This window comes from Piliocolobus tephrosceles, chromosome 10 (genome assembly GCF_002776525.5).
Source record: "Piliocolobus tephrosceles isolate RC106 chromosome 10, ASM277652v3, whole genome shotgun sequence".
Taxonomy (NCBI): Eukaryota; Metazoa; Chordata; class Mammalia; order Primates; family Cercopithecidae; genus Piliocolobus; species Piliocolobus tephrosceles.
The window spans coordinates 63,030,246-63,045,596 of NC_045443.1; the positions used below are offsets into that span (position 1 = coordinate 63,030,246).

At 37.8% G+C, this 15,351-nt stretch overlaps 1 protein-coding gene across 3 annotated transcripts in view; it reads left to right on the forward strand.

Moving 5' to 3' along the window:
- Nucleotides 1-15,351, forward strand: part of HMGA2 (high mobility group AT-hook 2) — a 141,270-nt gene that overhangs the window by 112,343 nt on the left and 13,576 nt on the right. For 2 of the 3 annotated variants that reach the window (XM_023225134.1, XM_026454636.1), the window contains exon 4: nucleotides 14,077-14,109. In XM_023225134.1, coding sequence (XP_023080902.1) covers nucleotides 14,077-14,109 — 33 coding nt within the window. Of the gene's footprint in view, nucleotides 1-14,076; nucleotides 14,110-15,050; nucleotides 15,231-15,351 lie in introns of those variants that run through there. The other variant, XM_023225132.1, reaches the window with a different exon arrangement.

The window sequence follows — 15,351 nt, forward strand, 5'->3', positions numbered from 1 at the left end:
GGCCCCAAGCACAACCCCAGGTTCTGCTCTTCTTCAGCTTAACCAAGCAGAACTGCAGTTGACTCCCATTAAAAGTCAGTAGACATTTAGTCGGCTTCCAGAATGTGGGCAGAAGCTCATGTTAGTTATTTACTACCCATCTCTGGAATTCCTTTTGGACATGACCAATGAGTTACAGCTGGTCTTTAGGCAATATGGCACACTCATTAACTAGCTGTCAGGAACAGCTACACACTTTGGTCCACAAATCTGGATTTACCAGAGGAAAATTCCAAACAGACCAGGAAAGCAAAAACCACTGACACCATCTCCATAATAACTGTAAAACTGAAACATGTACGTTCTACAAAGAGGGCTGTTCTTCTGCCTCCTCAGAAACAATTTGACAAAGGCAAAAACTTTATGCACTACCCCTGGACAAACAATGCAAAGAAAAATGTTGTGCAGCTGATTTCAGAGTCAAGAGGGTGCTTCTTACCAACCCTCAAAGACAAACCAGCACAAAGAATAGTAAAATGTGCAAAGCCAAACTGGTTGCTACTCTCTATCCATTCCTCAGCTTCCTTTGTTCACAGAAAGTGACGCTCTCCATGGACCCGGGGTAAATCTGATCTGTCCATGGTTGTCATGCTGGTCCCATTCTCCTCGCAAGGCAGTTCTGGCCTGTTAAAAAGGGTGGTGAAATCTGCAGGGACTGTCGGAAGAGACTCTATCCTTCTGCTGGACATTGACATTTCTGGAAGTGCCACTATGAATGGCCACTGCAAATGACTGTACCCATTTTGTGATTCTGAAGGAAATAGACTGAGAATAAATGTCAACTGGCAGAGCAGAAAGAAAGAATCTGAAGCTCCGATGTTTCTTGATCTACTGAATTTACCAACTTTAAACGTGCATCATCTCCAGGCTTTTTGTTATGTTAAGTAAATAATATCCTTATTATTAAATCAGTTTGAATTGGGGTTCACCATTATACCCAAAAGCATACAGCAAGAATTTTCTTTGGTGGGCTATATGAGTTGTCAGAATTCTTTGACTTGTCAGAATTCATTATCTACAGTCTTACAAACTGGTTGGATTTCCATTACTTCCTTATATACACTGATCTGCAGGAAATCTAGGGAGATCAAATCATATTTAATATGTCTTTTAAAATGTACTCATTTTCTTCTAGCCACTTTTGGAACTCCAAAAAAGTAACTCTGTCATGCTAACAGAATTGTGGGTGTGTAAGCATTGTTTTCCCATGACAATGTTTCTTTTTAATTATTAATTTATTTAGAGACAGGGTTTCACTCTGTCACCCAGGCTGGAGTGCAGTGGCATGATCACAGCTCATGGCAGCCTTGACCTTCCCAGGCTCAGGTGTTGAGATTACTGCTATCAAATGGGTGGCATGTACCATCACACCCAACTAATATTTGTACTTTTTTGTAGAGATAGAGTTCTGCCATGTTGCCCATGCCGGCCTTGAACTCCTAGGTTCAAGCCATCCTCCCACCTCATCTTCCCAAGCAAGTCATTGGGCCCCCCAAATCTAACAGTCATGTCCAGGAATCGGCATTTCTAACAAGCACTCTTTTATGAGATATATGGAAGGTATGACTTAACACTTGAGGAAGAAGAGCTAGAAGAGGAGGAGGACTTCTTCCAGGCAATGAGAGGCCTTAGAAATTAGTTGGAAACCTTTATTTATTTATTTATTTATTTATTTATTTATTTATTTATTTTTGGAAACCTTTTTTTAATATTTACTTCTTCCAGAAGACTAGAAACATGGTAGGGACTGAGTGAGTGAGGTGGATGGCCAATTTCCCCACTTTGGGAAGATTCTCCCTGAAATTTTCCATTGGTGTTATGGTCTGCTCAATGTTTGTAAACACAGCTTCTCTGAGACTGGAGCATGAAATGGTGTGTCAGTAGCTTTGACTGGTAATATGCCTTAATATAAATATGTATAAATATTATATGTACACACCCACATGCAAACATACAAGTTTTTTTTAATTTTAATTTTTATTTTATTTTTTTTTTTTGAGACCGAGTCTCACTGGATCACCCAGGCTGGAGCACAGTGGCGTGATCTCAGCTCACTGCAACCCCCGCTTCCCAGGGTCAAGCTATTCTTTTGCCTCAGCCTCCTGAGCAGCTGTGAATACAGGCACCTGCCACCACGCCTGGCTACTTTTTGTACTTTTAGTAGAGATGGGGTTTCACCATGTTGGCCAGGCTCGTCTCAAACGCCTGACCTCAGGTGATCCACCTGCCTTCACCTCCCAAAGTGTTGGGATTATAGGCGTGAGCCACCACGCCCAGCCACAAACTTTAAATGAAGTGTTTTAAATGACTTCCTCTGTATTTATAGATCATGAGTAAAAAAGAATGTCATGAATGGTAACATTCTAAAGAAATGAACACAGGCACAGGAGCACCAGCCAGTGAACACAGAGACCATACTGGACAAGGGACTAAAGGCAAGAGACGTGGAGATTTCTTGAGTAGAAAGCCATGTGGTTGGGAAGGAGAGAGGTGTGATGATGTAGATGGGCCTACATCATTATGGGAAGGACTCGTATGGCATCTCTATGGGGAACGAGCATTTTTATTCTTCTTCATATTTTGGTCACAGACATTAACATATAATATATGAGACTGTAAAGTCCACAGACACGGGAACTGTGCCTGTATATTTTCTATATCATAGATACCACAGAATTTATAGCTAACATTTGTAACATAATCAAATATTATAGCAGGTAATAAACAAGAGAGAAAAAAAAACAAAAATAAGTCATTAACATTTATCATGGATATTTTAGCCTTCTTAGCCTTACCTGAATTTCTTTTCTACAGTTTTCAAAAGGAATAATAGAAATAAAAGGATTAAAGAAAGTATAGATAGATAGATAAAGCTATAAATAAGAATAACAAGATAGGATTTCTACTTTTATAGAAATCTAGTGAGAAACAAGATGCTCTTTATATTTCTAAAACATCTTGAACTTTTTGATGAGAAAACTTTTTTCAGAGCAAAGCTGTTATTATAAAAATAGTATTCTACTGCTGATTTGTCCTTTAAATATATTAGAAACATTCTTTTGAACTAAGATCTTTTAAATTGTTACATTAAAATGCAGTTTTTCTCCTTATTTGGTCATTTTTCTTCTTAGTGAAATCATAGTCCTAGAAAGCTAGATTTTTATTATGTTTTCAAAAACAGATGCTATTTTTATAGATAAAAGAGGATGGTTGCATATAACACTGATTTTCTTCATTAAAAAAAAAGCACGGAATATGCTGAATAAATGCCCAAAATTCTTTTCTGGGGCAGTAGGGGCAGTGTAGAATACTGGAAAGGGAAAAAGATGTGGAGCTATACAACCTTGGCGGGTGTTATAGCTTCATTATATGCTGGCCTTGGAATGTTTTGCAAGTCAGTTACTGTCTTTTGGATTCAGCTTCTGCATGCATGAATCTGAATGGCAATACATCTGTACATGGTTGTTTTAAGGGTTAAAATCAGTCAGTGCACTTTTAAATCACGTTACAAACTGTGTCACTATTAATCATATGACATACAAACTATGTGTCATTATCATCATATGATCCATATCAACAAAATGAAAACTCATGTCAGCTCATCTTGAAATGAAAGAATGTTTGATTCCATGGATGTGATCATGAAGCCGAGTTCAGAGAGACATTTCTGGAATATTCTATACAATGCTAAACAAAGATAAGCAGTTTTTAAGTTAACAGAATGCTGACCCCAGAATCATCCATTTTAGAGAAGTTGAGCTGAGTTAGGTAGTTCAAAACAGTTGCCTGAAGCTCCACTTAGGTTTGAGATGGAGTAGATTTGGAAGACAAGACGAATGAAGTATTTGATTGTCTAAAAAAGGGAATGGAGACACTTTAATTTACAGCTTCTGAGGAAAGGTCATCAATCCAGAGAAGACAGTGAAGGAAGGTCCAGGAAGAAGGTATCCTCTGGAAAGGCCAGGCTGTCAGGGCCACTGTGGAAGTGTGAGCATGTAGCAGAAAGAACTCACTTCACAACTGTTTAAAAACGTTAAGGATATAAGCTAACGTTCGGGAATAGTTAACGTTTCTCAGATTGAATATTAAGTTTCCTCCAAGGAAAACAACTCAACTGCTAAAGTCAGCCCTAAACTAGTGCCAAGAAAATAGTGCTAAATTAGGATTCTAGGAGAGATATGACTCAGTTAAGTATCATAGAGCACTCAACCATAAACTATCCCTTTGTAGTCCTTGAGAACATAAGAGATTACAAATGAATGTACTGACTCTTTCCTTAAGGAAAAGAAATGCCTAAAATCATGATTCAGCTTTTTAAATTTAGTTTCCATGTATAACTGCTATAGGTGCTGGGAAATACTTGATAGTCAAATCATTTTGTAAAACCATTTCAAATGTTTAGTCTAAGACTGGGCAAATGTTCTTGGAACCAAATACATTTTCTGGGTATTGATTCTAAATCTCTTTAGTCAGAATGAAAGCAATAAGAACTGTTTTAAAAATCATATTATTTCTATAAGCTTATGGGCAAGCGTACAAGAAAAGATATACATGTTCCATGTCAAATTGTGTGTATCTAGTTCAAGTCCTGATCTGATGTAATATAATGACTATCTGAATACCTGGCCAAATGTCAAGAAGATGGATATCTTAAAGGGACTTTCAAGTATATTGCCAACATGATTGGAGTATTAACAACAAGTTTGGATATTAATTCTTGATAATCTCCAATAGCATCCAATTTCATTTCCATTATTTCGTAGATGCCTCCTTTTCATCTAATATTGAGCACTAATTAGTCTTCATTTGGCTGGAGTTGACATTAGCTAAAGTTTGAACTTAGGCTATAACATCTATGCATACTTGTTTGATTTGTGAAAACCCAGCAGCATGGCAGTTCAAATATTTATTCATTTTCCTGTGCTGGCTCTTAAGCACATGTGCATATGCAAAGTGACCTAGCTTTGTGAATGGTCATACACAGAGAAAAAGAAATACATATAGAATAAATAATTTGAGCCTTAAAAATATATATATGTATATATATGTGTGTGTATATATGTGTATATATATGCATAGTGCTCCTGTTTTGAAAACTTGTAGCATTAGGAAATAGGACTGAAACATTCATTCTTCTCTATGAAGTAACATTCATCTCACAATTTTCACTCCACTTTTTGACTAAGGGTGGATTTTTCCCCTAAAATCTTAGAGAATCATAAAAATAGAGATGCAAAGTTGACTCCTGAGACTGTGTATTCCTTTACCCCACCTGTGTGTGACTGTTTACTTCAGACTGCTTTATGTTCCTCAAAGCACAACCATCTCCCATAAGACAAAAATGCCTATTAAACTGCTATAACTCGGGAGCACACCAGAGTATCCCCTTGACACTAACCATGGTTTGACAACACTATCCCCAAACCACATCTTTTGCTTTTTAATTTGTTAAGCTTAATTGTAATCTTTAACTTTCCAAAGTGAAGGCAAAGAAATTTTCTTACTGTATTTCTTTGTGATAGGGAGAAAGTGATACTTTTCTTCTACTTTGTCTTCAAATTTCTTCTGGAATTTTTTTTCAGTGACCTTTTTCAAGACCTATCTCTACTTTCTTATTTTCCCTATTATAAAGAAAATAGTCATCTCTTCTTTCCTACATTTATCTTTTCCATATTTGATGAGCATGCCTCTCCACACTTAAGAAAACATTGTAGGAAAAAATATTAATCTAAAATTGTACATTGTACTCTAATATCTGTTTTTCATTTGTCTCCCCCTAGACTCTAGGCTTCTTGAAAGATTTCTTCTTTGTTTTCTACACCCAGTTCCTGTCTGTCATATAGTTCAAATATCAATTAGTATTTCATGAGCCAATGAACCACTTCATCAGGTCAGAATCCAGAAGGATGCATTTTGAAACTAATCATGACACTGTGATTTTTAAAGGGCTTCCCATTGATCTTTTCACTCCATTCCAAAGGTGTCTCAAAGGCACCCGAGGGAAGGCAAAAACTCCGAAGTATCAGACCCCCAATCTGTTCTCATGAGAGCTGCTATGGCTCATTGCCACACATACGCAGTCTGATGTTAATCAACACTAACTAGAGCAGATTGTGGCTATTCTCATCCTTGAGCAGATGAAACGAGGCCAGCAGCAGTGAGGGCACTTTGCTATAATAATCCAATAAATACTTTTGAAATGATGCTTACTTTTGTCTTTTGCATTAAAGTCTAAGTGCAAAGCCAAGAGAATAGAAAATAAAGACCACTTCCCCTTTTCCACAATACCAAGCAGAAATTCCAGAGATTTTGCCAAAACTCCCCCATAGATTTATCACTTCTTGGGAGACTTTGTACAGAGAACTACAAAATCTCCTTTGCACCATAAGGGCCAGATGTTACTGATGAATTGTAACCACCCGTAGCTACATGTGTACACACATTGCACAGTCATCTCTAAATGCACACAGGAGGCACAAGGAATGGAAGTTAAGGCCTAATCTAGGCATTTTCTAGGTTCAGAAAAAGCTCTCACTAGCCACTCCTGGTAGATGGTTTCTCCTCTTTACCAAAGCCTCCCATCACTAGGAGGCAGGTTCATTCCCAACTCAGGAAGCACTAAAACAGAAAAGCTTTCAACCCCAGAAGAGTGGTGCCTAGAGGTGTGATTTGTATAGCTAGCTATAGCTGAATCTCATCCTCACAATGTTGCATCAACATCTGATCTGAAATAAATCCTTCAAACTTCAGATATACCATATTCCTATCTAATTATTAAAATACATTCCTTAGGTACATTAAAACTTTTTGATCACTTACTATTGTAGAATACCTCAAACTGAACTCCCCTATATCTGATCAATACCTGAGTTGACCATTAATTTTAAATTTAATTCAAAGTGACAGTTTTCATTCTAGACCTTCCCTGGATAGCCACAGAGAAGTGTTATGCACAAATTATTTCAGTCATTCAGTTTCAGTGAAGAGGTAGAGTTCAGGTGGATTTGGAGTGGTTATGAGAGTCTAGCCAGATGGCCACAGACAGTCCTGGTGCTCTGAAAGAAGAACCACAGCATAAGCAAGAAACTGGAACACCATGCCTGGTATAGGCCAATCCCTCCTTTCACTGCAATCGGGCAGCTTTTGGTAAAGTAAGTGTAAGGGGAAGGATCCAGGCTGGAGAGGAGTGAGCAGAAAAATTGAGTACAGGATCTCAGAAGGTACAAAAAGGTACGCAGAAGGTACAAAAATCTCCTGGCTAATACAGCTTAATGACACGTCACAAAACTTACTCTTACTGAATTAGAAAGACCTTACCTTGATTGTATGGGATTAAACCATATGAAATTGCTGATAATTGATTGGTTTTGACCTACAAAAATGCCAGTTCATGTGGCTCAACCTGATAGTACGAGTCACACAGGGCGAATGCTGTGAAGACGCTCTGCCTCCACCTATCCTGGCGATACAGTTCTGCAGGAGGATTTGCATCTAAAAACCAGAGATTTTTGTTTTTTAAGAGTCAGAGTCTTGCTCTGTTGTCTAGACTGGAATGCAATGACTACTTACAGGTACGATCATAGTATGCTGCAGCCTCGAACTTCTGGACTCAAGGGTCCTTTTTCCTTAGTCTCGCAAGTAGCTGGGACTAAAAGCATGTGCCAAGATGCCTAGTCCTAAGATTTGTTTTTAGTTGACCTCCCCTGGAGCTCTGGTTTTCCACTGAGGGGCCTCAGGGGCATCCTGGGAGGGCAGAGATGGGTTGGAGTGGAGGCCACGTGAATGAGTCTCAGAAATACCATTTTGTTTGCTTTCTGTTGTAGGGTTCCCACATAAGATCTAACATAAAAGGTGTGGGTGAGGTTCTTATGCTTTAAAAAAAAAAAAAAAAAAAAAAGTGGTTCAAAGCCTCCAAAGCCTGAAGTTCATTGTTTGAAAAGTGACCCAAACACAAATCTTGACATTCTGGAATATTGAAGTTTTAAAACTTTAAATCCGGAGGGCCATGAACAAGCATGTCGATCACATAATTTCATGAAAGACAAATTATTGATAATGGTCATCCTCCTTCAGCCAGGTAAACATCAAATTCAAAGAAAATATATTCAGGACAGCACTGTGAAATTTTTGAGGATAAGAGCATATTTCGCAGCACATAAATGAAAGTGGATCTCGGTGAATGTTCTATACAGAAAGAAAGGTTGTGTTTTGAACCTTTAAATAATTTTGGACAAAGGGCAAGGAAGGATATTGTTCACACCACAAGTCAAAAGCTACTCCCATCAATGTGCCCCGACCACACAAGTCAAGGCTGCTGCTGGCCTTGATGGTTCTCATGGCCATTTGGAGTGTTGCAGAGAGTGTTTGTCTAGAATTTGAGCTGTGTCTACTTATTCAATATTTTGGGACATTTTTCCTATAAATAACCAATCAATTTGGTCTAGAAAGCAGTGAAGTGATTGAGTAATAGGTCTATGTATTTATTGAAATGTTGTCTATATGGTAGGGATATATTCATCTGTCAGTTCAGGCAGAAAAAACTGGCTACACTTGTGTGGATACAAACATGATCATAAACCTCACTAGTTCAGTGAGCTGGCTTACATCTAAAGGACTCTTTTGGAAGTTTAAAAACAAATATCTTTTGCATAAACATTTTTAATATGACACCATATTTAACTTAAAATTTTAAATAACAGATGATCCTGTGAGATGTTATTTTATGAGGTGTGAAAGGCCCCCAAAATGTAACTCTCACTGAGGAATTTTTATAGAAATTAGGGTTTTTACATCCTTTTTTAGTAAATAGCTAGATCTGTCTTACGCTATATTGCTATGAGACTGGAAAACAATCTACATGAAAAAAGATTATGCTAGGGCACAGAAGTACCTATTGGTTGAACAATGGTCGTATGATTTTAAAACAAAATCATATGATTTCAAAACAAAGTGGGCAAAATCACCTACTACTGGCTGGCAAGAAGCAAAGGATCTAATTATATTAAAATTCTGCTGCTTACATTAAAGCCAGAGACTCATCTGCACAGAGAGCCATGTGAAGGGCTTCTTTCTTTCTAAGGTCAACTTAAGACCCTTTGCATAATAATCATGTTTGCTTTACCATACACTGTGCCTAATTTTTTTAAAAAAATTAAGTTGGTAAGCTCAATTCAAGCCTCTTTTTATTTAATGTTTAGATTAGTACTAAAATGAACTACTAATGTCTGGGTCCTTTGTTAGCAAGGATTTTCTTTCAATGCCTACCAGAAGGAGTGGCTTAGCTGTCTGAGTATCAGCTTTAAAATACCTAGACTTCCTGGAACCGTAGATTGTATTCTTAGGAGGGCTGAGGAACTTCTTAATTATTCTGAAATAGGTGGAATGGCAGACCATTTCCTACACAAGTGTCTTTCTACAAAATCTTAAAAATCCAGATACTCTGTGGATTTTAAAAATTCAGTAACTTTTTTTTCTTTCATTTGGAGAACTGCTCGTCTGCTGTATGACCTCAGAAATCCAAAACTATGTCCTTTCCTTTTGCTTATCTTCTACAGTTTCTTAGCATGTTGTACCCTAAGCTATTTGTATATACTTTAACAATGATTTTTATTTATTTGCTTAAGCATTATACTTTCAATTGTGGCTGAGTTAGTCCATTCTAAGGGCTAGACCACAGAGCACTACTCACTGAAATCCATGTGGTTAGAAAGAGCTCTTCTTAATCTTCACATAATACATTCAACTGATGGGGTCTTTGAGTTCTCACCATTTTTTTTTTCTTTAGAGGCAGAGTCTTGCTCTGTCACCCAGGCAGGAGTGCAATGGTGTGATCATAGCTCACTGCAGCCTCAACCTCCTAGGCTCAAGCAATCCTCCCACCTCAGCCTCCTGAGTAGCTGGGAGTACGGGCATGCACCACTACACCTGGCTAATTATTTTTAATAGAGGTGAAGTCTTGTTAGGTTACCCAGGCTGGTCTCAAACTCGTGAGCTCAAACAATCCTCCCAAAGTGCTGAGATTACCAGCATGAGCCACTGCATCCGATCACAGTTTTATTTTAACATCTATTAATCCAAAACATTTCTTCAAAGTCCTTTGGAGATTTTATCAATGCTTCTATTGATGTTTTGTTCTGGGAGGAAGCTCTGTTTCACCCCATTGTATTTTAGAAGTTTAAATGCAACCATGGAATGAGGATTTTCATTACAAGCTTTTTGAAAGGTGCAATAGTCTCAACATCATGAACTCAAAATCTCAGTGCATTGAAGGGTTTGCATGCCAAGTTGACGAAGTGCCTAAGTTATATAAACTCCCTATGTCTACACTTAGAATTGGATCATCAGATTCGTCTAAACAACTTGAAAGTCTTTGCTATGTGTTCACTAGAACGGTCATTATGATGTCCACACCTTTAAGAGGGACTCATCCCCTCCACAATTGATAATGAAGGAAGAATCTCCAAGTGAGGTGAGGCAGCTGGACTTTGCAGGGCTGACTCTTGTCTCCTGGGATTCACTTTTCATCAGCAACCTGGAGGAATCAGAACTAGGACTTGCTGAACAATCTGGAGTTGAAAATCAAAGCCGGGGAAGTACAGCTTCTCCTGGATTGGATATTGATTTGATTTTTTTCTTTTTTCTTTTTTTTCGAAGAACAGACTGGGTTTCTTCAGAGCATTATATCAGGGATTAAGAGAATCAGTAGACTCAAGTTGTTTTAGTTTTAGAAAATGATCTCAGAAGATTATTTAAATTCCCTAGGCCTTGGTTTCCCTGTGAGAAAATGAAAACAGTAAGGCCTGGACCCTCCCAGTAACAAAGGGCAGATGTTAAAAATATAAAGGATTTTAGCTTTTATATAGGAAATGCATGTGCAAAATATTACCTATTTTTTAAGGTGCATGGACATTTACTGTTAACGGCACAGAAGACTAATATGCATCGTTGATACTATTCAGGTCTTATAAAAAATCCCATGGCCAGTCGTGTTTTTAATGCCAAGAACCCTGAGGAGCAACTGGTTTCTAAGTATCAACACTTAGTTCTGAGCCGAGAGATGCCTCAAGGAAGATAAGAGACTTACAGTTTGTTTGGCGTCCAAAAAGCTTTCCAGACAGCAGTTTGTTTCCTTCCCCTTTTTATGAATGGTGGTAGTATTATGCTTCAGTCTGCGTTTTCTACCAAAGCCATTCATAAAAATAAAAACAAAACAAAATAACAACAACAAAAACTTTCTCGGCACAGTCTGGAGCCATTGGGTGCCAGAGGCTGGGAAAACATCCTGGCAGCCATAACCCCAACCAACATTGAAAGTATTCAAGGGTCTGTTTGTTTGGTGGTCTGAAAAGTATGAAGTGCTGTGTCTGAGGGTAGCTGGTAGAAGTTCCGTGACACGGACTAGGCCGGGAGCCAGGGCTGGCAGAGATTCAGACATTGTCTTTCCCCTCATTGAAGTGTCAGGACCTAATTCATGGAAAATTGGGTGAGCTGGCAGCCCTTTCAGAGGATTTCATTGAGCTGCAGTGTGCAGGAGTCACATGAATGCGGGAGCTTCGGCCAAAAAAGGAGGGGGATTTCTGAGCAGTAGGAACCAGTCAGCCTGCAAGAATGTGTGTAGATTTGAAACGGTTTGGGAGTAAACATGTGTACAGGTGTAATCGACAGGGAAAAGGGGGAGGAAGAAGAGTGCTGTCTTCTTCCAAATGACCCTTTGGAAATGAATCCTCTAATAGCCCACGCTTGTGTGTCCTAAGAGGCAAGAAGTCCTCATTGTTCTTGGTTCGATTTCCCCTGGAGAAAATATCATCTCAAAACTTGGGCTTTTGTGATGATCTCATCTCTACTGTGGTTTAAAGTCAAAGGGAAGAACGTCTTTTCCTTTGAGCAAAAGTACCTTGCCATTTATTTTATTTTTATGCTGTCCATCTAAAAACAAAAAAAGTTCTGATGATTTTTATATGGAATTTTTAATGCACCATCAATAAACCACTGTACCACTGAGAGGAACTCTGAGAGGAAGGGGCTCTCAGAATGAATGAACAGGGGCTAGTGAATAGTGAAGGTATCCTAACTGCTGTTATTTGGGAGAACTGTAACAATTTTATTTTTCACTGGCACAAGAAAGCGTGTCACTATCCACATCAGAATACCTCAGGTATACTCACAAATCTCAGTGATGTGTAGATAGAATAATGCATGCCTGTATTCAGACATGAGAGTGAGGACTGGAAGTAAATACTCCATCGAAAAGCTCAGGCTTCAAATCCACCTTTTATAACGCCAAAGTAATAACAAGTATTTTCTAATACTCTATTGGAAAGTTAGGCAGGCAGAAAAACATTCCCTCGGATGTTTCACTCAAAAGAGAGAATTTTGCTGTACATATACAATAGATATAGATGTAACACAATATTCTTCCTGTGATACCATCAAGAAACTGAACAAACTCACAGAATGGGAGAAAATATTTGCAAATCATAAGGGACTTGAATGTAAAAAATTAAAAGAACTCACAACTTCGTTATGAAGAGATAGCAATTTTTTTTTTAATGGGCAAGGGATTTAAATAAACATTTCTCCCCAGGAGACATATAAATGGCCAATAAAAGATTGAAAAGATGTTCAACATCATTAGTTGTAAGAGAAATTAAAATGGAACAGCAATGATGTTTAACTTCACACCCATTTGGATGTCTATAAGCAAAAAGACAGGCAATAACAAGCATTGGCATGTATACAGAGCAATTGGAACTCCAGATTCATTGCTGGTGAGACTGTAAAATGGTGCAGCTGCTTTGGAAAGGTGTCTGGCAGCTCCTCAAAAAGTGAAACAAAGAATTACAGTATGACCCAGTGATTCCACTCCCAGGTATATACCCAAGAATGAAAACATGTTCGCACGAAAATGTGTATATAAATGTTCATAGTAGCATTGTTCATAATAGCCAAAAGGTGGAAATACCCCAGATGTCCACCAACTAATGAATGGATAGGTAAAATGTGGTATATCATACAAAGGAATATTATTTAGCATAAAAAGGAATGAACTGCTGATGCTACCACATGGATGACCCTAGAAAACCCTAGGCCAGTGAAAGAAGTCAGACACAAAATACTCTACATATATTGTATGATTCTACTTACATGAAATGTCAAGATAGGTAAATTCGTAGAGACAGAAAGTAGATTCGTGGTCACTTAGGCGTGGGAGGTGGCTAGGGATGTGGAGGTTAGTGAAGAGTAACCACTAATGGGTACAAGATTTCTTTTAGAGGCGATGAAAGTGTTCTAAATCAGATTGTGGTGATGGTTGCAGAGCCCTCTGAATATACTAAAATACACTTTAAATGAGTGAATTGTGTGGTATGTAAATTAGGTCTCAATGAAGGTGTTTTTAAAAAATGAAATATTAACAAATTAGGTACCTTCACTCCTCAGTTTTGTGACATACAGGCTAAAAACAAAGTGAATCAAACAGTTGTTTCTTTCAAGCTAGTTGGCATGTATGCCAGATTTTAATTGGGAATTGCTTTCACTGAGATAATCTATGTTGTGTTTCCTTAATATAGAGAGATCAGGAATAAACAGTTTTCCTTTTTTTTGAGATAGGGTGTTGCTCTGTCACCCAGGCTGGAGTGCAGTGGCATGATCACGGCTCACTGCAGCCTTGACCTTTCTTGGCTCCCATGATCCTTCCTTTTAGGCCTCTGAGTAGCTGGGACTACAGTTGCATGCCACCACACACTGTTAATTTTTGTACTGCTTGTAGAGACAGGGTTTCACCATGTTGCCCAGCCTGGTCTAGAACTCCTGGGTTCAAGCCATCCGTCCGCCTCTGCCTCCCAAAGTGCTGGGATTATAAGCGTGAGCCACCACACCTGGCTATGTATAAACACTTTTAACTTTGGATATACCAGTTGAACTTTATACTTTCCTGTTTTCTTTGAAGACAAGTATCTATATTTAAAATATGTACACCTAATTTTTTCCAAAATGTATATTTTCTTTTAAAATATATCTTTCTCTTCTCCTCCTTAGCCACAACAAGTTGTTCAGAAGAAGCCTGCTCAGGTAAGACATAGTCAATAATTTTTTTCTCCCCATTAATATAAAAAGTGAAATATGTACTGAAAAATGTCCCCAAACTAAACCTTATTTCGCATTTTCTTAATTTTGATTATTATCTTGCAGTATTCTTGAAAATGTGTTGTAGCCTTCAAAGTCAGGAATATATAGTCGACAATCGTACCATTAAAACCCCCCAAAATGTAAGGTCTTAAGTGTACAAAGAAAATATAAATTATTTTAAAAATAAAACTATTTTATTTCATTGCCTCATATGTAAAACAAATATTTAATCTTATTCTATCTTTTACCAATTCTTAAACATCAAATTTCGCCCTTTCCAACTGTCTATATTCTGTTGACTTGACACCAGACTTCTATCTAATGATTCATGACTGGAAACATATTTCTTCATTGAACCATTTCATAATATTTAATGATCCCAAAACACTCCAAAGAATGCTGGAATACTTGAAAATTAAGTTATACTAACTTGCAGACTGATGCATTCTTAGATCTTATTTAAATAACTGAATCCCAGGCTGTGAAGTTTTTGGCAACATCAAAATTGGGAAATAGCTCTACGTCTCTTGCCCCATATTCCTGGAGCACCTTGTCCTCACTATAACCTATACATAGAAACATTAAAAAACCGTATTTATTGAGGAAGCATATCTTGAAGAAAACAAAACTGAAGTATAAATTAACCATGATTGCTAATAATGTGAGCCATTATTAAAGTATAAGAATGTCCTGCTGTTCTCTTCCCTTCTGGATGGAAATAGTCATTGGAGATTTAGGTGGCACGCTGAACCTGCTAAAATAAGTTATTAAGCAGTGTCATGAGCTATCAAATTAAGTAGAACTCTTTCGTGTAATTTTAAGTATCCATGAAATCTTTTTCCCTAGAGGTCTTTACAAATCTACCTTGCATCCTGTTTTCTTAGGTCAATGTTGCCTTGCCTGGAAAGGACCACCCGGGCAATCTTATATATCTACTATTCTCTAAAAATGCCACTTAGAAGAGAACTGAAACTTCCAAACACATGAAAGGATCCAGGGAAAGTGTCTTCAAACAATTACACATGAGCTTTAAGTGCAATAAAAACAGAGTTACCATGAAAAAAGTCATTCTCATTGCTGCTCCCATACGTAAAAACTAAGAGTGGGAGAGGGGTGCTAAAAAGACCCAGTGTTTGTGTGTCTTTAAGCAATATTAATATATATCTATATATATATATATATACA